The following is a 27,093-nucleotide window of genomic DNA, read 5'->3' on the forward strand; positions in this document are numbered from 1 at the left end:
TTCTGCTCAGCAAGTTTACAAGTTCAAAGTGCCTTTTAAGTGGGCTGAAGAGAGATTTAGGGTGTCTACCAGCTGGGGTTTGAGAAATCAGCATCCTCCATTCGTATCAGAACTGTGATTAACATCTCATACCCCAGAAGACCATGTGTTGCCAAGACAATATTCAATAACATATACATACTGCTTGGTTTTTGGTTGTTTTTTTTTATTTTATTTTTTTCTTGGTTTGGTTGTTTTTTTTGTTGTTTATTTTGATGTTGTTGATGTTGTTTTGTTTTTAATTTCAACCTTTTCCATACAGATCCTTTTTCTTTCTCAATTTTTCTAGTTTAATTATAATTTCCCATTGCTGCCTTTTTCAATAACTAGAACTTCATTTTGGCTAGTGTTTCTACTGCTATTATTTGGTTTTTCACCCAATTTTATCCCATAAAGTTTTCTGTTTGCTTGTTTTGGTTTGATTTATAGCATTTTTGTCTTTCCTCGCTACTTGGTGGAGGTGGGGTACTGTGTCTGATCAGGTTAGCAAAGAGCTGCTGACCTCAAGGGAACCACGCAACGGGGCACCCCCAGAAGGTGGGGGTTTTTTAAGGTTGTGTCAAAGTACCCTACTGTACACCTATATTGCTCTGTCTCCCTCTTTCTGTGCCTCTCTTCTTTTTGTCAATATTCCTTTTACCCACCCCCTCTCCTTTCTCTATTTTTCTTATCACTTGGTCCTCCTTTCTTTCACCCCTTTTTTGCTCTTCAACCTTCTCACCCTTCTGGTCCTGTAACCCTTAGTCCACAGGCACGAGAACTTAAAGAGCAAGAGGAAGTGAAAGGAAAATTAGGGCAAGGAAACACATAAAAGAAATCACTCATGAGGAAGAATCAGCAGAAAACTCCAAGCAACATGAAGAACCAGTACAGAACAACCCCGCCAAGGGACCATGAGGTAGCTACTACAGATGATTCCACTTATAAAGAAATGTTAGGAATGACAGAAAGGGAATTTAGAATACACATGTTGAAAACAATGAAAGAAATGATGGAAACAATGAAGGAAACTGCTAATAAAGTGGAAAATAACCAAAAGGAAATCCAAAAACAGAATCAAATAAGAGATGAACGATATGAAGAATATAAAAAGGATATAGCAGAGCTGAAGGAACTGAAACAGTCAATTAGGGAACTTAAAGATGCAATGGAAAGTATCAGGAACAGGTTAGACCATGCAGAAGAAAGAATTTCAGAGGTAGAAGACAAAGTTTTTGAGATAACTCAGATAGTAAAAGAGGCAGAAAAGAAGAGAGAGAAAGCAGAACGTTCACTGTCAGAATTATGGGACTTTATGAAGCATTCCAACATACGAGTTATAGGAATTCCAGAAGGGGAAGAAGAATGCCCCAGAGGAATGGAAGCCATACTAGAGAATATTCTAAAAGAAAATTTCCCAAATATCCCCAAAGATTCTGACACACTGCTTTCAGAGGGATATTGGACCCCAGGTCGCCTCAACTTTAACTGAGCTTCTCCAAGACACATTGTGATGAACCTGTCCAAAGTCAAGACAAAAGAAAAGATTCTGCAAGCTGCCAGGAGTAAGCGCCAGTTGACCTACAGGGGCAAATCCATCAGAGTGACCGCAGACTTCTCTAATGAAACTTTCCAAGCAAGAAGACAATGGTCATCTACCTTTAATCTACTTAAACAGAACAATTTCCAGCCCAGAATTCTGTACCCTGCTAAGCTAAGCTTCAAAATTGACGGAGAAATCAAGTCATTTATGGATATACAAACATTGAGGAAATTCGCCACAACAAGACCAGCTCTACAGGAAATACTTCAACCTGTTCTGCACATTGACCACCACAATGGATCAGCAGCAAAGTAAGAACTCAGAAATTAAAGGACAGAACCTAACTTCCACACTGATGCAAAAGATAAAACTAAGCAATGGACTCTCACAAAATAAGATGAATAGAATACTACCACACTTATCAATTATCTCAATAAATGTTAATGGCTTGAATTCCCCACTGAAGAGACATAGATTGGCTGTGTGGATTAAAAAACACAAGCCACCCATTTGCTTTCTGCAAGAAACACACCTGGCTTCAAAAAGAAATTAAAGCTCCGAGTCAAGGGTTGGAAGACAATTTTTCATGCAAATGGCATTCAGAAGAAAAGAGGAGTTGCAATCTTATTTTCAGATACATGTGGATTTAAAGCAACTAAAGTCAAAAAAGACAAAGATGGTCACTTTATATTGGTCAAGGGAAAAATACAACAAGAAGACGTTTCAATTCTAAATATTTATGCACCCAATTTAAATGCTCCCAGATTCTTGAAACAGACCTTACTCAGTCTGACAAATATGATATCCAATAATACCATAATTACAGGGGACTTTAACACTCCTCTTACAGAGCTGGACAGATCCTCTAAACAGAAATTAAACAAAGATCTAAATGACACCCTAGAACAATTGTGCTTGATAGATGCATATAGCACACTCCACTCCAAAGATAAAGAATATACATTCTTCTCATCACCCCATGGAACATTCTCCAAAATTGATCATATCCTGGGACACAAAACAAATATCAACAGAATCAAAAGAATTGAAATTTTATCTTGTATCTTCTCAGACCATAAGGCACTAAAGCTGGAACTCAACTCTAACAAAACTGCTCGACCCCACACAAAGGCATGGAAATTAAACAATCTTCTGTTGAATAACAGATGGGTGCAGGAAGAAAAAAACAGGAAATCATTAACTTCCTTGAGCATAACAACAATGAAGACACAAGATACCAAAACCTGTGGGATACTGCAAAAGCAGTTTGGAGAGGAAAATTCATCGCTTTAGATGCCTACATTCGAAAAACAGAAAGAGAGCACATCAACAATCTCACAAGAGATCTTATGGAATTGGAAAAAGAAGAACAATCTAAGCCTAAACTCAGTAGAAGAAAAGAAATCTCCAAAATCAAATCAGAGATCAATGAAATTGAAAACAAAAGAATCATTCAGAAAATTAATGAAACAAGGAGTTGGTTTTTTGAAAAAATAAATAAAATAGATAAACCATTGGCCAGACTAACGAGGAATAGAAAAGTAAAATCTCTAGTAACCTCAATCAGAAATGATAAAGGGGAAATAACAACTGATCCCACAGAGATACAAGAGATCATCTCTGAATACTACCAGAAACTCTATGCCCAGAAATTTGACAATGTGAAAGAAATGGATCAATATTTGGAATCACACCCTCTCCCTAGACTCAGCCAGGAAGAAATAGACCTCCTGAACAGACCAAATTCAAGCACTGAGATCAAAGAAACAATAAAAAATCTTCCAACCAAAAAATGCCCTGGTCCAGATGGCTCCACTCCAGAATTCTATCAAACCTTCAAGGAAGAGCTTATTCCTGTACTGCAGAAATTATTCCAAAAAATCGAGGAAGAAGGAATCTTCCCCAACACATTCTATGAAGCAAACATCATCCTGATACCAAAACCAGGAAAAAACCCAACTAAAAAGGAGAATTTCAGACCAATCTCACTCATGAATATAGATGCAAAAATTCTCAACAAAATCCTAGCCAATAGATTACAGCTTATCATCAAAAAAGTCATTCATCATGATCAAGTAGGCTTCATCCCAGGGATGCAAGGCTGGTTTAACATACGCAAGTCCATAAACGTTATCCACCATATTAACAGAAGCAAAAATAAAGATCACATGATCCTCTCAATAGATGCAGAAAAAGCATTTGATAAAATCCAGCATCCTTTTCTAATTAGAACACTGAAGAGTATAGGCATAGGTGGCACATTTCTAAAACTGATTGAAGCTATCTATGACAAACCCACAGCCAATATTTTACTGAATGGAGTAAAACTGAAAGCTTTTCCTCTTAGAACTGGAACCAGACAAGCTTGTCCTCTGTCACCTTTACTATTCAACGTAGTGCTGGAAGTTCTAGCCAATACAATGAGGCAAGACAAGGAAATAAAGGGAATCCAAATGGGAGCAGAGGAGGTCAAACTCTCCCTCTTTGCTGACAACATGATCTTATACTTAGAGAACCCCAAAGACTCAACCACAAGACTCCTAGAAGTCATCAAAAAATACAGTAATGTTTCAGGATATAAAGTCAATGTCCACAAGTCAGTAGCCTTTTTATACACCAATAACAGTCAAGATGAGAAGCTAATTAAGGACACAACTCCCTTCACCATAATTTCAAAGAAAATGAAATACCTAGGAATATACCTAACGAAGGAGGTGAAGGACCTCTATAAAGAAAACTATGAAATCCTCAGAAAGGAAATAGCATAGGATATTAACAAATGGAAGAACATACCATGCTCATGGATGGGAAGAATCAACATTGTTAAAAATGTCTATACTTCCCAAAGCAATCTACCTATTCAATGCCATTCCTATCAAAATACCAACATCGTACTTTCAAGATTTGGAAAAAATGATTCTGCGTTTTGTATGGAACCAGAAAAAAACCCGTATAGCTATGGCAGTTGTTAGTAATAAAAATAAAGCTGGGGGCATCAGCATACCAGATTTTAGTCTGTACTACAAAGCCATAGTGGTCAAGACAGCATGGTACTGGCACGAAAACAGAGCCATAGACACTTGGAATCGAATTGAGAAGCAAGAAATGAAACTAACATCTTACAACCACCTAATCTTCGATAAACCAAAGAAGAACATACCTTGGGGGAAAGACTCCCTATTCAATAAATGGTGTTGGGAGAACTGGATGTCTACATGTAAAAGACTGAAACTGGACCCACACCTTTCCCCACTCACAAAAATTGATTCAAGATGGATAAAGTACTTAAATTTAAGGCATGAAACAATAAAAATCCTCCAAGAAAGCATAGGAAAAACACTGGAAGATATTTGCCTGGGGAAAGACTTCATGAAGAAGACTGCCATGGCAATTGCAACAACAACAAAAATAAACAAATGGGACTTCATTAAACTGAAAAGCTTCTGTACAGCTAAGGAGACAATAACCAAAGCAAAGAGACAACCTACACAATGGGAAAAGATATTTGCATATTTTCAATCAGACAAAAGCTTGATAACTAGGATCTATAGAGAACCCAAATTAATCCACATGAAAAAAGCCAACAATCCCATATATCAATGGGCAAGAGACATGAATAGAACTTTCTCTAAAGATGACAGACGAATGGCTAACAAACACATGAAAAAATGTTCATCACCTATATATATTAGAGAAATGCAAATCAAAACAACCCTGATATATCATCTAACCCCAGTGAGGATGGCCCACATCACAAAATCTCAAAACTGCAGATGCTGGCGTGGATGTGGAGAGAAGGGAACACTTTTACACTGCTGGTGGGACTGCAAACTAGTACAACCTTTCTGGAAGGAAGTATGGAGAAACCTCAAAGCACTCAAGCTAGACCTCCCATTTGATCCTGCAATCCCATTACTGGGTATCTACCCAGAAGGAAAAAAATCCTTTTATCATAAGGACACTTGTACTAGACTGTTTATTACAGCTCAATTTACAATCGCCAAAATGTGGAAACAGCCTAAATGCCCACCAACCCAGGAATGGATTAACAAGCTGTGGTATATGTATACCATGGAATACTATTCAGCCATTAAAAAAAAATGGAGACTTTACATCCTTTGTATTAACCTGGATGGAAGTGGAAGACATTATTCTTAGTAAAGCATCACAAGAATGGAGAAGCATGAATCCTATGTACTCAATTTTGATATGAGGACAATTAATGACAATTAAGGTTATGGGGGGGAAGCAGAAAGAGGGACGGAGGGAGGGGGGTGGGGCCTTGGTGTGTGTCACACTTTATGGGGGCAAGACATGATTGCAAGTGGGACTTTACCTAACAATTGCAATCAGTGTAACCTGGCTTATTGTACCCTCAATGAATCCCCAACAATAAAAAAAAAAAGAAAAAAGAAAATGTTGTTTAGTATATTCACTTTCTTCAATTATCTTATCTAGATCTTCTGTATTACTTTGTGTGGCTTCTTTTTAAGCATTGCTACCTCATCTTCAACTTTTATGTAGTGGAAATGTTTTCTTTCCTACACTTCATGAGGCAATCTCTGTTAGCCTCAACATTTTCTTCTCAGCTTTTTCATCTCTTTCAGCCTTCATACTAATAAAGTTAAGAAGTTAATGCTATGCCTCAAATTAGGCTTTGGCTGATGGGAATATTTTGACTGGTTTAAAGTTCTATCCAGACCACTGAAACGTTCTTCATATCATCAAAAAGGTTAAGCTTTCTTATCATTTATGTGTTCACTGGAGTGGCACTTTTAACTTCCTTCAAGAACTTTTGCTTTGCATTTACAACTTGGCTAACTGGTACAAGATGCATAGCTTTCAGCTGTCATATTTTGACCTGTCTTTTCAGTAACCTCAATCATTCCTAGCTGTTGATTCAAAGTGAAAAACATGCAACTCTTCCTTTCTTTTAAACCCTTAGAAGACATTGCAGGATTATTAATTTGCCTAATTTTAATACTGTTGTATATTAGAGAAAAGGAGGCCCAAACAGGGGAAGAACTGTGGAGAAGGCCCAGTCAGTGCAGCAGTCAGAACATGCCCAACATTTATCAATTTGTAGTATGGTTCATGGTGTCCCCAAAATAATTATAATCACCTCAAAAGGCACTGATCACAGATCACCAAACAGATACAATAATAATGAAAAAGTATCAAATATTGCTACAGTTAGCAAAATGTGATACAGAAACACTAATTTTTCCATGCTGTTGGAAAAATGTTGCCAACAGACTAGCTTGATGCAGCATTGCCACATTCAATTTGTAAAAAACACAGTATCTGCAAAGTGCAATGAAGCAAAGCATAATAAAATGAGGAATGCCTGAATATCCAAACCAAATTAACAATCAGTATATTGAGAAGATATTTATACTTCCCCATGTTTAGTGCAGCTTTATACACAGTAGCCAAGATATGGAATCAACCTATGTGACCATAATTGGATGAATGAAGAAAGAAAATATGACATTTACATAAATACAATGGAATTCTATTCACCCTCAAAAAAGAAGTATAACTTGTCATTTATGACACCATGGATGAAACTGTAGAATATCACTTTAAATGAAATAAGCCAGGCACAGAAAGACAAATACTGCATGATTTGGGTTATATGTAGACTTTAAAATAGTCAAACTCATAAAATCATGGAATAAAATTGTGGTTACCAGAGGCTGGAGGTTAGGGAATTTGGAAGATGCTGGTCAAAGGAGATAAAATTTCATTTAGGCAGGATAAATTAGTTGAATTGATCTATTGTATTTCATGGTTACTACAGGTAAAAATGATGTATTTCAAACTTAAAAATGACTAAGAAAATTATTTTAACATAAAATTATTCTCACATAAAAAATATGTATTCATATATAATAACATTTTACAATTTAAATATATACGACTGTTACTTGTAAATTTGAAAAATGTCTAAATAAATAAGTGTAAATATTAATATTTAATCAGGACAAAGATCGTACAGAAGCTCTAAAATATCAGATGTCTCTTAATACACTAAAGTAATACTTGATCACTATATAGTGTGAAAGATGCAAAATGTAAAAAACTCATTTACTAAGTCTGTAGTTAATTTTTCAAATAAATATGGTGCCAGCACAAAATTATAGTAAAGATTAAAGTTAGAGTTCAGGAGCTACAAATATTTTTAGAAGGAAAAGCTTTAAGTGATATTGACTTTCTCTGTGGGTCAATGTGGTGAAATTTTCTCAAAGAATAGTAAATCTGGGAAGGAATCGTCATATTCTTAATTAAATTACTAAATTAGTATGTTCATCCTTGTTAATTTGTATGAATTACAAAAGTAAGTTGAATTTATTTATTATATCAAAAAATTAACTTTAATGTGGGGAAAGTAATAACTTTATTTTAATAAGTAAATCTCAGTAAGGCCACCAAAATAATTTCCTCTTCCTTTGATATCCTTTTTTTCAGCAGTTAAAAATAACAATTTAGACATAATATTATACATATTCCACACAGATTTCCCTTTTATATGTTTTCTATTATAGTGAAAAAAATTATTTTAAAAAATCATAGAGCAGTGAATCTTTCAGAAACATAAGGATTATATTAGAAAAGCAATGACTTTTACAGTATTTTTACTTCTCATTAAATTGATTACTTACTGTTTTCAGACATATGAATAAACTATGTGAAACAATTTCAATTGTGTGTTGTCTTGACATGGTAGTGACTAAAGAGATGGAACCTAGTTCATCAAAGCAATTATGTAAAAATCCCAAATCTGAAACAGTTTTATAATTAGATAGTGAAAGTTCTGCAGTAGAAAGCAGCCAGTTTTTATTAGGACAGTACAATCCCTTTTTTCCTTGCAAGCCTAAGGATCTTGAACTTAATTGTCAGGGTCAAATCATGGTGATCATCCAGTGGGGTGTTGAGGGAGATATCATGATAGACTATAAGCATCTCCAACTTGACAGGACAATATTGGAGTGACCTGGTAAAAGGCTCTCAGGAAAAGTCTACTGATTGTCCACTGCAACCAAAGTTACCAATAATTGCTAAAAGAGTAACACCAAATCAGGTAATCATAGCCAAACATCAAGATGTAATTACTCACTGTAGGGCAACTGCTAAGAACACATTAAATTGCCTAACAATAATGATTTATATTGGAAAAAATCTTACTTTTAGGGTATTTGCAGAATTTTAATGCAATAGAAAGGTTGAGAGTTTATAATTCTTCAAGGTGCAATTTCAGTCACTGAGTGGCATTCTGAAAACCTGCCCATTTTTTTCCCTCCAATTTGGTCACATGTTAAGTCAAAATTATGCTTTTTATCTGCTGATTACTACATGAAGTAATGTATTTATTTTACAAGTAATCAAATTCAAGGGAAGAAAACTAACAAAAACTGCTGATAATGTCATTCCAAATTTAACAGATATCAGAGACATACCTAAAACACTGCAACTATTTTTGTTAGAATTTTAAAAGTTTACATATAAAGCCTTTCTATTTCAGTTTTGGAAAAGTATCAGAAAGTAATAATTTAGACCGAGCTTCAATTTTCCATGTCTAGGATGTAAAGAACTTTAAATTCTAAATTGCAGTATTTAACTAATATACTCACGACAGTCATCAGGTTCATCAGATCCATCACCACAATCATCCACAGTGTCACATTTCCACCAGAATGGAATACATTTATCAGTTTTGCAACGAAACTTAAAAAAAAAAAAAAGAAAAAAATATTAATGAGCCCATCACATACAATGGATATTCAAAAATTCACCAGGGCAGCTCAGCCTAACCTACCCTCTTGCTGCAAACTTGAATAGTGGTCATAGAATTCCACAATAGGGAATAAATGCTCAACAAGTCACAGAATGACCTGCCAGGAGAGCATATTGTTCTGAAAAACTTGCTGAGATTTCTTGTGCATACAAACGAGCTCGCTCATTTACATGTTGTCTAGGGGATAGTTGTGCACTACAGCAGCAGAGTTGAGTAGCAGAGTTGAGCAGTTGCTACAGAGACCCTGTGACTTTAAAAGTCTAAAATATTTACTGTCTGGCTGTTTTGAGAAAGAGTTTGGCAAACACTAAATAGGGCTAAGAATTATCAGGAATATTGGGGAGAAATATCAAATTGAATAAATTTTGTTAATTTCAGTTCATTTAATATAATTACATTTTCTGAAAAATCTTGGACAATTCAATCAACTTCTCTCAGACTGTTTTTTAGCCACCAAAGAAGCTGAACATAATATGGAGAATCTTTTCTAGTATTATCATGTTGTGATTTCATGAAATACACTGAACACTGAAAACATTGCCTTAGCAATAATGAGTATCCACCCCTTAAAAAGCTTAAGAATGTTTTTATTTATTTATTTATTTATTTTTATTTATTTATTTTATTTTTTATTGTTGGGGATTCATTGAGGGTACAATAAACCAGGTTACACTGATTGCAATTGTTAGGTAAAGTCCCTCTTGCAATCATGTCTTGCCCCCATAAAGTGTGACACACACCAAGGCCCCACCCCCCTCCCTGGTTTAGGCCAAAAGAGTCCTTTCCAGTTTTTAGAAATATTAATAAATGGCTAGGCGCCCTTAGCACAGTTGTTATGGCACCAGCCACATACACCGAGGATGGTGGGTTTGAACCTGGCCTGGGCCAGCTAAACAACTGAAAAACAACAACAAAAAATAGCCAGGTATTGTGGCAGGCGCTTGTAGTCCCAGCTACTTGGGAGGCTGAGGCAAGAGAATTGCTTAAGCCCAAGAGTTGGAGTTTGCTGTGAGCTGTGACGCCATGGCACTATACTGAGGGTGACTTAGTGAGACTCTGTCTCAAAAAAAAAAAAGAAAGAAAGAAATATTAATAAATATACATGAGCTTTTAGAAGCGAAGAAATTGTGTTAATTTTTTTAATTAAAAATAAAACTAGTCTTTCTTGTTGACTTTTTAAAAAATAAAGTACACAAGAGAACTATTTTAATAATACTTTTTCTAAGTCTATTTTTGAAAACTGTTAATTGAAATATTTATTCCTATGTTTTATTTGTTCATCCCTTCCTTTAAAATAACAAAAGAAATAGCAAAAAGAAAAGCAATGATTCTCTTATTTATAAAAATAGAAAGTTTAACTGCTGTCTTTTACAATAAAATTAACTATCAAGTGGAAGATTAACAATAGAGAAAGTAGTTGAAATAATTATATGGCAATGTTTACTTATAGGCTATTTAGCACACAGGTGACTAGATACTAGATAAAAACATTCTGGAAGATATTATCACATATTATATTCATGAGGAAGATGACCTGACCCAAATTTACCTCCTGAGGCAGAACACAGAACTATCTTTCCTACTAACTTCATTATTGACTAACTGAACACAGTGACCAGAAAAGCTTAGTTAATGTAATACTTACAGATCTGTGGCTGCAAGCTAATTCCTTATTTGGCAAAATTTAGATAGAAGAAACTAAAGAAAATCCTGCTTCCCAAAGAGAACATGTGCATCTGAAGGAGCTGCTATCAAAAGATCCACTTTGAGTTATTAAAACCAAGTAATAGATAACATTTAGCCAACTTCTTCTTTTATTATCAAATAACTGTCTTCTTTATTTTAGTAGAAATTCAGTGAAATGCATACATTACAATATTTTCCAAGAACTGAAATCATTGCTATAATAATTTTGACAGCAAGATAGCATTTATCTTAGCACATTTTACATAAGACAGAAAAATATAGCCTGGATTCAGTTATCTCTAATGTCAATGGAATAGCAAGAGTTTGTTCATTAAAATACAGTTACTTTCTTCCAGTAAGAGATAAATTAATGTTAGTTTTTGCTAAACCTGTCTAGGCATCATGGTGTTGATTCAGGTTAGATTTACATTATTTTTTTTTAAATATGAGAGTTAATTTTTTTTACAGTGCCAACACAGGAGGTAACAGCACCTTAAATCCAGGGGTTATCTGACTGCTCAACTGATTTTTCCACATAGCCTGTGGTCATGTCTGTTGTGGTTTTTAATAAATTACCAGAGGAAAAGAAATTACTGTTATAAATGGAGACTGTCTAGGCATACAAGCAAAAGCAATTGCTTTGAACATTAAATATTTCCAGTCATTACAATATATCAAAGCACATTAGTTAACAGGACTTCAGGCCTCCTAAGCATCCTAAAAGTCTTCCAAATTATGATTGGAATAATTTCTTAAAATATATATTTCTATAATTCACTAAATATGCCTAATTTATATAAACATGAACTGTTGGAATTACATAAAACATGATGATTTTGCTCTGTGTTTCATTTTTCATAAGAACATCAAAGAATTTACTTTTTTTTTTTGAGTGTCCTGAAGTTTTTCTTTTCTTTTTTTTTTATTAAATCATAGCTGTGTACATTAATGTGATCATGGGGCATCATACACTAGTTTCATAGACCGTTTGACACATTTTCATCACTCTGGTTAACATAGCCTACCTGGCATTTTCTTAGTTATTGTGCTAAGACATTTACATTCCACATTTACTAAGTTTCACATATACCCTTGTAAGATACACCGCAGATGTAATCCCACCAATCACCCTCCCTCTAACCACCTCCCCCCTCCCTCCCCTCCCTTTTCCCCTTCCCCCTATTCTTAGGTTGTAACTGGGTTATAGCTTTCATGTGAAAGCCCTAAATTAGTTTCATAATAGGGCTGAGTACATTGGATACTTTTTCTTCCATTCTTGAGATACTTTACTAAGAAGAATATGTTCCAGCTCCATCCATGTAAACATGAAAGAGGTAAACTCTCCCTCTTTCTTTAAGGCTGCATAATATTCCATGGTGTACATATACCACAATTTATTAATCCATTTGTGGATGGATGGGCACTTGGGTTTTTCCATGATTTAGCAATTATGAATAGGGCTGCAATGAACATTCTGGTACAAATATCTTTGTTATGGTGAGATTTTTGGTCTTCTGGGTATATGCCTAGTAGAGGAATTATAGGATTGAATGGCAGATCTATTTTTAGATCTCTAAGTGTTCTCCATATATCTTTCCAAAAGGAACGTATTAATTTGCATTCCCACCAGTAGTGTAGAAGTGTTCCCTTTTCTCCACATCCACGCCAACATCTCTGGTCTTGGCATTTAGTGATATAGGCTAGTCTTACTGGAGTTAGATGATATCTCAAAGTAGTTTTGATTTGCATTTCTCTGATAATTAAATATGATGAGCATTTTTTCATATGTCTGTAGGCCGTGCATCTGTCTTCTTCAGAGAAGTTTCTCCTCAGATCCCTTGCCCAGCCTGTGATGGGATCACTTGTTCTTTTTTTGCTTATACGTTTGAGTTCTCTGTGGATTCTGGTTATTAAACCTTTGTCGGATATATAACCTGCAAATATCTTCTCCCAAAATAATTTACTTTTCATGCTAATCAACATTTTATTCAGGAAAAAGATGTCTTCGGTTTCATGTCTGAGCTTCATTTTTTCATACTTAAATTCAGAAGCTTAAAAAAAAGTTATTTATACTAAACAAAAACAATTCTTCGTGGCATATATTCTCCAAAACTAATGTCATTATAAAACTAATTGCAGAGTGTAAATATCACCCACAAGAAGCCATAAAGAAACTACTAAGTACATGTCTTTTCATATGCATAGAAGGATGAAAATGCAAATCCCAATGTAGTGAAACAAGAACTGTTTCCACTTCAAAGCTATATGAAGCCATTTTTACCTAATTAAAATGATTTAAATATTTAAAATAAATAATAAGAATTGGATTTAATCTGGACTTTTACCACATTTTCAGAGCATATTTTTGATTCTAATAGAATTCTTATTGGTATTATTTGCTTTTTTTATTTTTCTAATAATCAGTTCTATTTTGAAGACATGTCATGGGTTGCTATCATTAAATGATGAATCAAAATTCTTAGGTAATAATAAATGTATGATTCTGAACTGCCCAAATGATTTGTTTCATTTAAATGCCTACCTCACCAAAAACTGTGTTTCGAGAACTGATTTATCACCAGGAAGTGTGCAGTGTACATATATTTTTTCTCACACAAGATCTGTCTGTATGCACCAAAAGACTTACAAGGATTATTATTAATGGACTGAGTTAGTTACTCCTCATTTTCTTGAAGATGAAATAAATGAAATGATAACTCTTTTTTTAAAATTTTTCATAAGTGTAGTTAAACACCATAATATCTGTTCTACATTTTGGTTTGCCCTTTTCTGTCTTGCTACTGTTGAAATTTTTTGAAATTAATGATAAAAATTATTGGGGGTATTGGAAAAATCATATATATTTTAGTCTTGTCATCATTTGGGAAATAATTTTATTAAATGTTAAATATTAAATATTTTAGTCTTGTCAAATTGGGAAATAATTTTATTAAATAAATAATACTTTCAGACTGACTTGGGCTTTCATTTAATTGAATGATCAGATATTTTTGGCACTGAATAAACATATCTATAGAATTTCTTGCACAATAAAGTTTTGAAAAATGTAATTCCTCTTATGTCTGTAGCGAGGCTGATGTTTTACAACCTATGTCTTGATGTTTAAGATGTTGATGTGTGTTTCAAAACATCTCGTGGTTAACTCAGGTGTCAGTTGGCTGCTGAGATACATCACACTGCAGTGGCTTAGGTAGGCTTCATCTCTAAGAAGCCAGCAGTGGCCTCAGCCATCAGCTCATTCATGGACCACTCCAAAGCAGGAGACCAAAGATTATTTTACAATGACCTGGAGGTTAACCTGGGAATTGACTGAACAGTACCATAGCAATTATATTCTAAAATATTTAAAAAATATATTTCTCCCTTAAATTTTGCCATTTTTGGCTGCTAATTTTATCTCTCATAATGACTTAAGTTTCCAGTTTTTAAAAGAGTATTGTTTTTACACAAATCCTAAGGGAATTATAATTAAAACAACACAATTTGTAAAGAAATCAGAATCTATGGGTTTGCTTTCCACTAGACGTCAGAACCTCCTGATGGCAGCTCACACTAACTGCACACATATTCTTTTATAGCATATTCCAGTTGCAGGGGTAATAATAACAAACAGGGGTAATAATAACATCTATCACACACCAGAAATGTTTCCCACTTAATCTTTGTGAAATGGCCTGGAAATATTATCACTTTATTTAAAAGAGAAGAAAGGTGATGGAACAAAAAGTTTAGTAACAAACTTAGGGTAACACAGCCAGTTCAAAGGACAGTCAGTTTAGAATCTCAGTGAGCCTGGCTTTAGAGTGGCTCCTAGCTTTTTCACATATGTACACCCTGGAAAAGATCCGATCTCTTATTTATATAATTCTTTCATGAAGCTCATAGGTCTAATCTGAGAGGCAGTCTGCATTAATATTAGCTTCTCCATTTTGAAGATAAACACACTCTAAGATAAATTTAGTTTCTTGCCACGAAGTCACTGTAAGTAACTGGAATACCAGAAAATTCAAAACACAGAATTCTAAAAATAAATTTAGTCATTTTTTAAAAAAACAGCTTCTTTGACAATTTTATCTTAAATCAAAAAAGATAGTCAAATATCACATAGTCTAGTTTTATAAAGCAATTATGACTGTTGTCCAAAATTTGAAAAGAACAAAATCAAGTCCACACAATTATCATTTTAGTATAAAATTTAATTTCTGGGATATCTTCATTGAAAATAATTAAATTTGGAAGAAAAAGAGGTTTTAGAAGGATATTACCTTGATCATATAATGTTTTAATAAAATAGTATCTAGAGAATTACTCTGCATCCAATTTATCTTGTCCAAATCACTGGCTCTGAGAAATAGAAAAGGCAGTGACACAGAATAGATTAGCTAGGAAAATTTCTTGCTCTGTTTTAACCCCACCTACCTTTGTCTACCTCAATCATCTTGCCCTCATGAGATATATAAAATCTCTTCTATTGCTGCTGCTATGCGGACTTAGGATTTGAAGCATTATTTTGTGTGAATTTGCATAATAATAGTTTTCATTTTGTTTCCTTTTTGTCCTCTATTTGTACTTCTTAGTGCTGAAGGTGCCATTTAAACGATATTCATTAAATTGCTTTATAATGTATCAAATATTCATTCTATGTCATGCTAAACAAACATAAACAAACTGAAGCAAACTTTTATAACAACTTGCCCATACATTCCAGGAGATGATTTCCAGACCTCCACTCACCTGACTGGCTGTGCAGTTGGATAAGCAAGTCCTGTTATCAGCTGCAAGATAGAAGTTGGTGGGACATGCACAGGTATGGGTCTTTCCAGGGGCTAAAAGGCATAAATGACTGCAACCACCATTATTTATCATGCAGAAATGTTTGGAGACTACAGAAGAGAAAGAAACAACAATAACAAAATAAGATAATTTGACTAATAATTTAAAATCATTTAAATTTAATAATTTAACATATCTAATTCATAGATATGACATTTAAGCTTCAGAACTTGTATTTGAGTAAAACTTTGCAATCAAAACTCATCAAGATTATAAATACAATTTTTATTCACCACAAATGGTATTCATTGTCCAATGACATTGATTTTACCATTAAATAATTTTAAGAGTGCACTTTCTATAGAAACAAGTATTTTAGTAGGAAAATTGTCCATCAGAAAAATAGAGAATAGAAACATTTTGGATGAAGACACACATACATTGAAAAATATAAATGTTAAATAAAACAATGAAACAATGATCTACAATTACTACGGTAATGACTTTGCTTGATAGGCCAGAGAGGGTTTTTTAGCAAGATGATCAATCCTCATTTTGCAAGGCCTGATAGAATTCCTATTAGACATATGTTTAAGCAAATTTGATGTATTTGTCATTATTAGAACCCTAGAGCTACTTAAAAATAATTCATTCTACCCAGGATTCCAGAAACTTAAGACTCCTGTAACTATTTTGTAAACAAATTATTTCAAGAATGTAATCTTCATTTCCCTGACTACATTTATTATTGTCTTTTTAGCTTAATATGATTCGACCAAATCAATAATTCTTTGTGCTATTATGGAGCTTCTAATCAATACCCCTCAATAGTAATACTTGATATCAAGTGAATTCTTCTATAAAATGATGCTAAATAATGAAATCTGGTAATCCATTCAAAAATAACATTACACTGAACCTTGAAAGAATAAAAAATGGGATGTTACCAAAAGATGTTAATGCATCTATGGAAATCATGAAGAATAATTACCATCAGGTTGTCTATAAGAATGATACACCTGGATATCTGTGATGGCATGCCATGAGTTAATCAGTGAGAGTCTGTCTGTTCCCGATGTTTTATGGGCACGGCTGAGTGACTTGCTTTTCCCATCAGTCCAGTAGATGTAGTCTTCAAACAATGTTAGTGCAATCACCCCTGGAATATCTTGATTAGGGACTGTAATAGGAGATGGTAAGATTAATGTTCAGTCTTGGAAGACTGCCAGTTAAAATATTCAATACTACATGGGCTGACAGATACAACTGCTACAGAACTTCCTGTGAATAACTGCTGTGACAACCTGTCAGGCCAGCAAGGTTCTTTATTACCAGTTAAAAGAATGTGATATTGGGCACAGGAGCTCGCTTAGCTCAGATTTAGCTTGGTTTAACCACTGGAAAAAAAAAAAAGTGAATGTGATTCTGCTCACCATTAAAGGCTGCTTCACCAGAAACAAATAACATCCAACATTTATTTTTAAATTAACAGTTGGTGTAGGTATGTAGACTGTGTGTGTGTGTGTGTGTGTGTTTTAATCTGCCCGTTCTTAATACCTAAATCTACCGCATAAAGGTCATTGTTCTCCTTTTTCCCACATTTAAAATGACCAAATTATATATCCAGGATGAAATATGTCTACTACCTGGAAATAAAGTGACTAGAAAACTAATAAAACCATTCTAGTCATTGATATTTTATGAATATTTTTACTACGAGATGAACTGGGATGAAGAGGGAAATAAAGGATGGCGGGTAACAATATGTTATGGGGACTGAATAATCATACAACTGTTTAGATGCAGATTTAAATTGTTTTATAATTATAACTTCTACTGGTTAAATATAAATAGTAGATTGAACATCATAAATGCAAATTTTTCTTTCAAGAGACCATAGGATCCTATCAAGCAAATGAGATGTAATAAATCTGGTGTTTGGAGGTCAGGTAATTTTAAAATCATGGTACAGTTTTGTGTATTTCGTTTCTCAAAATTGTTAAAACAATCAACAAATTAAGAAAATGGAAACTTCCTAATTTTCAGATATACTTTTAGAAGTTCTGAGAAAAAGTTCATTAACAAACAAAATGTAGTAATTCCAGTGATAGGTACTTTTTCATTAATTAGATTTTAATGACTGAGCAAAGTTTGGCATAGTCCTTTCAGTAGTAAATGTTAGAATTTCAAATAAAATTCACTCTTTCTAGGAAAGTTTATAGTTTTTTTTTTTTTTTTTTTTTTGTAGAGACAGAGTCTCACTTTACCGCCCTCGGTAGAGTGCTGTGGCGTCACACGGCTCACAGCAACCTCCAGCTCTTGGGCTTATGTGATTCTCTTGCCTCAGCCTCCCGAGCAGCTGGAACTACAGGCGCCCGCCACAACGCCCGGCTATTTTTTTGTTGTTGCAATTTGGCCGGGGCCGGGTTTGAACCCACCACCCTTGGCATATGGGGCCGGTGCCCTACTCACTGAGCCACAGGCGCCGCCCGGAAAGTTTATAGTTTTATATTTAAAATTTTGGGTAAATTTATATTTTCAAGTAAAGAAGACATTTTAAATTTATTGATTTTCTATTGTTATTCGGATAAGCCAAATGTGATCAGTAAATTCATTATCAATCAAAAACAGTAGAAATAAAATGAGAATTCTCAAAATAGGTGATGTGTTAAATTATTGGCTACTATTAGTAATATCATCTAGCCAGAAATCCATCTCAGAACATAGCTATGCATAAAAAGGATGTAAAAATATCATATGTACACACTCTAGGTATTTTCAATTTTGATGTAAAAGTCCAGATATACACACAACTTAATTATTTATGTACTCTCAAAGACATGGAGACCGTGACTAAAATAACTGGAATTGGAAAGGAGTAAAAAGAAGAAGTAAAAGAATAGTCCACCTAGTAAATCATGTAAGAGCTTTTTACATAAACCATTCCCATCTATGCCCTTTGCCTGTATAAATTCATTCTAAAAAAAATAACAAAAATTCTTCAGCTAGTTAAATTTTGATGATGGGTGACCATGATATGTAGATTTGGAAATTTTTAGATAAGATAAAAATTTAAATAAAATGTTGAAAGATTCAGAAATATTTAATTTGGATCTCTTTAGATGGGAAGGAAGTAATCATATCATTAAACACAGGCTCAAAGAAATTAATCACCACTTCCAAAAAGCTCAGTCCACAGAAAGATTCAAAAAACTTTTGTAAAAAATGTTGTGAGAATTTACAAGTCATCATTTAAGAATTAGCAATCCTTTTAGCTATTCAGCAGTAACCATAGCTAATATTTATTAAGCATAGGGGTTCTCCAGAACTAGGCCAGTCATTTTCAATGGGTGGAACAGGCAATTTTGCTCCTTTATTTACCTTATTTTATTTTATTCTTCTACATGCTCTCAACAACTCAGTAGTAAACTTTACTTTGCAGATGAGGAAACTGAGATCTCTAAATTCAGTAACAGAGTGATGGAAAACCTAGTAAATGAAAGTACTGTTGTTTAAATATTAGTTAGTTCCTCCCATTTTATCACCCTAGGACTGCTTTTAAGAAAGCTAGCTTTGTAGGGTAAAATATGTAAAGCAGTGGTGCTAATTTCATAAACTCTGAATGAAGTTCAGATTATATAATTACTTGATTGCAACTGTATGGTATATGTTTTCCAGACATGGGACAATTTAAGCATTAAACAAGTATTAAGTAGTGATTAACCATCAGGGACTTGTGTTATGAAATACATATACCATACATTTATTGAAATCAGAAAGGGGTTAACTATTATTTCAGAATAAAGATGGCACATATGAGAACGTACAGAACATGTATAAAGAAAATTAGTCTGTTTGTTTGGGCAGCACCTGTGGCTCAAGGAGTAGGGCGCCGGTCCTATATGCCAGAGGTGGCAGGTTCAAACCCAGCCCTGGCCAAAAACCACAAAAAAAAAAAAATAATAAGAAAATTAGTCTGTTTGGCTAAAGTGACCATCTGTTTGATATGATTCCTTGTTTGACAATGGCAGTAAAGACCAGGATAGTCACTAGCTGCTCCATACCCCCACTTCAAACCTGCACATTTAGCAAATGTGCTTACTTCCCCAACCATATTAAATACAACTACCAAAGTATTTGCTTTATAAAAAAAATGTAAAAACAAACAATTTGTATTAACAACGAAGAACCTAGTATCATACCTCAAACTCTATGCTGGCTACATGACGCTAGTCTTCTAAGAGATAGTGACTAACTCCCTAATGTCACAAGCAATACTAATGAAAATCAAGCAAAACAAAAAAAGTGAAAACAGGTTAAAAATCTTCACATATTGTCTTTCTGAGGACTTAGCTCCTAACTTGGCAATGTGCTTCATTCCCTTTTTAGATCTAAATCTCTTCAACAAGAGTTAATTGCTTATCTTCTTAAGCTTCAATTAAAAAAAATTATTATCTATTAACTGCTAAATAGTAAGTATAAATAAATGAACATTGTGTTTATTTTTCCATCCATATATGAAGAGTTTAACCCACATTGAGATTATTATTATTTTTTTTTATTAAATCATAGCTGTGTACATTGGTATAATCATGGGGCATCATTCACTAGCTTCACAGACCGTTTACCAAGTTTCACATATACCCTTGTAAGATGCACCGCTGGTGTAATCCCACCAAACCCCTTCCCTCTACCCACATTGAGATTAAATAAGAAGATGTTTTGAGCTAAAGCATCTTATATTTTGGTATAAGAAAATTTCCTTATTCTGAATGAAGACAAAAGCTGTTTATTTTGTTTGTCTATTTTTATGCTATATATATGTATGTATGTATGTATGTATGCATATGTGTTTAGTTGTATTACAACAAGAAATATATTATGGGATGTAAATTGGCAGTGCTGTGGGTTGACTGTATTCCCCCAAAAGTTCATGTGTTAGGAACCTAAATATCATTATAACAGTATTAGAGGTGGAGCTTTCGAGATTAGTTCACAAGGTCCTCAACCTTACAATGAACCAACTCCAATTCCATTATATTGGAATGGGTCAGCTGTTGTAGGAGTTTGGCCCTCCTCTTCTCTATGTCTTATATGCTCTTGCCCTGTCTTGAGTCTGCTGTCTAGTCATGTGATGTCTTTCAGCCACGGGAAGAAACGTGTCAGATGGCAGTACCATGCTCTTGCCTTTCCCAGTTTGAGAACCTTAAGGCAAATAAACTTTCTTTATAAATTTCCTTTTCTGTAGTGTTCTGTTATAAAAGCAAAACCAGATTAAGACTAAGACAGACTTAGTAAGTGGAGCTGATAAAATTTAAACAAGAAATTCAAGAAATATCTTACAATCTCTTTGATATCAGTGAAAGTTGCTGCAGTAAACAGAAAATACAACTTTAAATGGTAATTGAAGAGAGTTTAATAAAGGAATTCAAGGGTAAAAATTAACAAACTTTTACTAATACAAAGAAGTAGTTAATTTTAGGGAAAAAGTAGTCAATATTTCCTCAAAATGATGATGGCTATACCTTTTAAGGGATAATCATATAACCAGTTGTCCTATATAAAGCTGCATTTGTTTAACTAAAAAGAAATGTGAAAAGTAAATATAAGGAATCTATCCTTTATAGGCATTCAGTAGACACACAAAAGATGAGGAAAACAAAACTGCTATGTGGGCTGTAGTTAACAGGTACTTATTACATATTTAAGCCTATTTCGAAGCTGCTTACTGTAGTTAGGCCTCTATTCTGTATAACAGCATTATTTATTGTACTGCTTCCAGCATTCCACTCAAGCACTAGGTTCCTCATTTTTGACCCATACACTGTATCTTTCAGAAGAAAGGAGATAATATTTGCCAAAAAATTAAATCAAAGAAATACCTCCTTATGTAGTTTTTCCCTGTGAGTCCAGCTGGATGCTATCCTGCTAAGACTCATAGTAATTATGAAAAATGGAAAGGATTGCAATCCAGAACACACTTTTGGCTTAACTGTGGTTGCCTCACAGCTATAAATACCCTCTATTACAACACCCTAGATTATTCATTTTTTGGATAGGCTAAACAATTAGATTCCTGGATAATATCATTACAACTTTGTATTTCTGATGAATGTTCTTTAAATATGTAATTTAGGAACAAAATGTACCAGTAACAGATTCTCATCCTTTCTTGAGTTAAAATCACATAGTTGGTGTTGAAGAGAATATAACATTGCAATACTGGCAGATTATACATGATATTGCACATTGGGTTAAACTAACACAAATATTTCTATTATACTATATTTTCCCCTTATTTCTCCTCTAAGATTTACTTTAAGAATAAAAATTATATTTTAAAATATTACTTTATTCTCAAAAATCCCAGTAATTGATCATTTAAAAATAAGTATAAAATCTTTAGCAATATTTTCAAATGAAAAGCTATAGAATGTAACCACCATATTCTATAATCACTTTTATGAAGAAGTCAAGATCTTAAAGTAGCTTGAGTTTAGAATTAATGTATTTGAGTTATAGAGAGTTTATGTATTGCTATACTCATAGCCAGTTTGGAAGATTGATTTCCTAAATCTTTAATATTAATAAGCATATGAAATCAAACATTGAAACTTATTGTCTTTTAAATTCTAATATATTTTTATGATTCTTCCATTTTTTAAATTTTTCTCTGTCATTATCCCTACTAAAAGCTCCCATCTCGTACAGCTGAAATACTGAGAAATACACCTTTCTCCTTATTTCCATCTCTTACAATCTATTTGATATCAGTGAAAGTTGCTGCAGCAAATCGGAAATACATCTTTAAGTGATAACTGAAGAGAGTTTAATAAAGGATTTATTTACTAGGAATGGACATAGCAAAGAGACCAATGAGAGGTTGCTTTTTCCTAGGTCTGTCACCAGTACCTCCTAGAAAATGTGGCTGAGTAAAAAAGTTACCCAGCAAGAGCAGTGGCCTTTGGTGGCTGAACTTAGCCACTATCAATAACTGTGGTTGTGCATAAGGGAAAGAAGACAAACAAATATTCTGACTTCTTCCTCTGTCCAACATCTAATGTGCTCCCAATAATCCCATGGAGTAAATCTAACTTGACATTAGGAGCTTATGCCTGGGTTCCTGGGTGATAGAATCTGTAGAAGTCAGCAGCTTTCTAGCACATGGAACAGGGCAAAGAGGCAAAGGCAGGATAACTAGAACTACCATTAGTTAATGTTTTTCATATTTTATCATCTAACACAGCTCCTCACAGATTAAAAATCATTAGGCTAGACAAAGTATTTAGCCTGACTAAAACGTCTTCTGTCTTCAGAAGAAAGGTTAAGAACACTTACCAACAGTTTTCTCTGATATCCTTCTAGGACATAAGTACAACAAAATATGTAGAGAAGATAGGACATGAACTAAAGCAAGAAAACATGAGAAAGCAGAAAGAAAGAAATGAGAAAGGAAAACAATTGGCACTTAAAAATGAGGCGAGATTAAACAAAAGCTACAAAAATGTGTAGGTTAGTAAACAGATGATAAAATTCAGGTGATAGTTTGGAGGTAGTTTACCATGACACAGAAAGTGGAAGATTCAAGACAGTGGCCAGTGGGTGTGTGGATCATGATTTCTCAGTTATGAATAGTAACAGAGCAGGATGAGTGGGTGAGAAAATGGCCCTGGGGGAAGACTGGTCTTCAGAGAATGACTGCTGAGCCAGAGCTTTACAAGTGCTCTATCAAAAAAGACTGTGCTTTATATAAACTCAGGGCCAAGGACATTTTTCTATGTCAATAATTATGTCCCTTTCTTTGTTACTGTTTGCATATCTTTTTTGCTAAATAATTATTTCTTTAGAACCTACAACAACACACTACTAAGATATTCCACTTAATATCTGCCTCTATTAATATTTTGCCTGCCTACTCTGTAATGTGATCCTGCTTAATGGTAACAAATAATATTACAAATAAAATTTCAGGGAAAAGGATTAAAAGTCCATTTTTCAAGATAAATTAAGTATTAAGAAATGTCAGGAAAATTAGGAATAGGCAACATCTGCAAATATTATGCTAGAATATTGAAATTGTATTTTTCTTTCTTTCTTTCTTTTTTTTTTTGCAGTTTTGAAACTGTATTTTTCTAATAAAAAATATCATGGTCCTTCAGAGAGACTTGCAGGGATGAAAAATAAAGTTCTTCCATTTAAAACATGTCATAGTGCATAGCAGGTCTGAGTTCACACTCTCTGAGAATCTATTATATGAGGCTGCCCTTTGAATACTGATAGTGAACAAATGTCTGAACTGAAGTTATATGTCCCACCTTAGTGTAGTAGTGGATACCCAGACTCTTAGAATTATAACTCTTTGAAATGAGTGTGATGCCTGATGGCAAAGTACAGAAATCAATGCTGTATATAGAAATCTTCCTTAGATTTAAGTTATTATTAAGAGGCATCCATGGTCCATACTTTTCTAGTATTTCTTCCTTGTTTTGTCTACCTCCTCGGCTCAAGTAATATGTATTCTCTATATAGATTAGGAATATTAAATTTAATATAATTCAATCACTTTCCCTCTCTCATCCATTTTTAAATTTTTCAAAATAGAAAGTTATGTATCACCACTTCAATACTTAATGTCTAAAAAAGTATTGCTGTTAATGAATGTGAAGTTTGTGAAACAGACTGCAAATAGTAGTACATTCATTTTGAAAGTTAGACTTTGCTTAAAAATATCTTTGCATGATGACAACTTTGCTCTCCAATCCCTGAAGTAAACAAAGCAACAATGCTCCATGCATTTGAGAAAAATATATTTCTGTTGCTTTGAAACTTTCTGGGCCTTTCTGCTGGTGATACAACCTTCAAAAGTACTCAGAAATGAGATAGTCTGAACCTATCAGTACTAAATATAATTCTTAGGATATTATCACAAATATGCACAAGGAATATGTTTGTTAGAGAATCCTAAAGAAAACTGAAGCCTTTAAAAAGCATTTTGCCTTTGGGATAGACATCAAGCAGAGCCATTTACATGAAAGTAGTATTGGATTGTTTTGAATTTTTGCCATTAGAAATTTATTTCTGGAATAAAAATAAGGAAAAATGTAACATAGTACAAGAATTTTCTAATGTGTTCTAGGTAGTCCTATCAAAAAGTAGGGTTAAGTGAGGGAATTGATAGAACAGTTATCCTCCGATTTAGTCTAACTTCCTGTTTAAAAAAAAGTTACAAATGGTGTCATAAATAGAAGCCTTATTCAATGGAAAATAATATTGAACAATTCTGTAGCAAAGCAATGTGTTTGAATTAAGGAGTGAATGGACTTGAGGTGAACCTACTGATCTGTAATCTACTGACCCTTTGTAGATTCTCCACTGCTTCATATGTATTAGAAATGAATGAGGTTGTGGAAAATGACTGGAAACTCAAACTAGAGAAATACTTAAAATGTCCCTATTTTAATAAGACCCCAGTACACATGACATTTGCAAAAATAAAATCTATTTAAACATATATCCAATTTAATGTAATATGTTCTATTCAAGGGATAAAACTGAAATACATGATTCACACTGAAATCCTAAGACATTTTAGAGATTGGCAGTTAATTTCAATTTATTTTACTGGTTCAGAAACATTTCTATAGTAACTGAATTATATTTTGCTTCTTTCCATTAACTTTTATTGTATTACAAACAACAGCAAATCAACACCATTGGCATAAAATACCCTGTGAAGTCTACTATTTCTAATGGACTGTGAATTATAAGAAACTTTTTTTTTTTAAGTACTATAACTACAGTATCTTACCAAGGAAAAAACATTCTAGAATATTGTAAAATAGTGGAGGTGGGGTGTGGGAATTGTTTGCTAGATTTTTATCTCACTTTTTTGGTGGGCTTCAGAGAATACCTAAATTTTCTAAAGATCTAAATGCAACAGCTATTGAGTTTCAGGATATGTGAACATAGAATACTCCCTTTTCCCTTTGCAATGTTTTTTATCTTTCCCTTTAGAGCAAACCTTTCAAATATATTTTATGCTATTTCACCAGTAGTATTGGATCTGGAGATCTGGATTCCTTTTCCAACATTAATTAGACAAACTGCATGGGTTGATTTGGATTTCAAATCCAACATAGAATGGCCCCTTGCAACAAAGACTGGATTCCCAGAGCAATAAACAAATAATAGAGTTAGACTACAATATTGATAATTTAGTATGAGCCTCTTCAGGTTTAAGGTCTAGAAATAGTTATACCTTAAATGAAAAGTTGTAGTCACCATAATTGCTTAAAATTTAAATAATCTGTTCACAAAATAAAAGATAGTTAAGTGAAAAATTGTAGTTCAGAATCAGACCCAATTATTACTGTTCAGAGAAATTACAGTTATAGAATAATTTTCCAGTAAGGTAGGTAAAATATTCATATGACCAGCATATTTAATACAAGATTAAATCATTTAGTTATACTCAGTATAGTACTCTGAAAGAACCTATTAGAATAAAAAAGCTTAAAATCAAGGTCAAATGTACATATTTCTTAGTTCACCCTTTTGTAATTACTATTTCTACAGTATTTTTAGGCTTTTATTTGCCAAAAATACTACCTACCTGACTAAGATATCTCAAGTTCATGGCTCAACTAACATAAAAGGAGAAGAACTAAAACTGAGATAAGTAGTCAGAAGTAAAAAAATCCCTAAAATTTAATTTTCTTTTCATTAAGTGGAAAAAAGAAATTTCTAAATTAAAGTAGATATGCAAAGTTATTGATAAAAATTTTTTAAGAGATATTTAAAACTTGTTTTATAAATATTCCCTTCAGAGATGACTATATTACTCTTTGGAATGGAAACAATCAATGACAGACGATCTCAAATTTCAGAAAATCTGTTGTGATATCAATTTACAAATAAGATTTAATAGTTTTCCTATATGCAAGTGATGTGGTTAGTTTTAAAATAGCAAACTCTGCCATAAACTATCTCACTAAAGCAGGATCTGAATGATGGTGCTGCCCTCCAAATTCATATGTCCAAAACTAACACATGTATATAGTATCTCATGTAATAGATGAGAGGTGGGAACTTTGGGAAATGATTTTCATGAGGTTTCTACTCTCATGAATGGAATTAATGACGTTATAAAAGAGGTCTCATAGAACTGCCTTCTTCTTCCACCATGAGAGGACACAGCAAGAAGTCAGCTGTGAAGTAGACAGATCCCTCACCAAATACCAGATCTGCTAAGGCC

General features: G+C 33.6%; 1 protein-coding gene across 1 annotated transcript in view; it reads right to left on the reverse strand.

The window, feature by feature from the left end:
• Positions 1-27,093, reverse strand: part of LRP1B (LDL receptor related protein 1B) — a 2,318,354-nt gene that overhangs the window by 299,677 nt on the left and 1,991,584 nt on the right. Inside the window, exons 61-63 of the mRNA XM_053597274.1 lie at positions 16,831-17,019; positions 15,801-15,949; positions 9,196-9,289 (exon numbers count right to left, since the gene is read on the reverse strand). Of these exons, the coding sequence (XP_053453249.1) occupies positions 9,196-9,289; positions 15,801-15,949; positions 16,831-17,019 (432 nt within the window). The remainder of the gene's footprint in view (positions 1-9,195; positions 9,290-15,800; positions 15,950-16,830; positions 17,020-27,093) is intronic.

This window comes from Nycticebus coucang, chromosome 7 (genome assembly GCF_027406575.1).
Source record: "Nycticebus coucang isolate mNycCou1 chromosome 7, mNycCou1.pri, whole genome shotgun sequence".
Taxonomy (NCBI): Eukaryota; Metazoa; Chordata; class Mammalia; order Primates; family Lorisidae; genus Nycticebus; species Nycticebus coucang.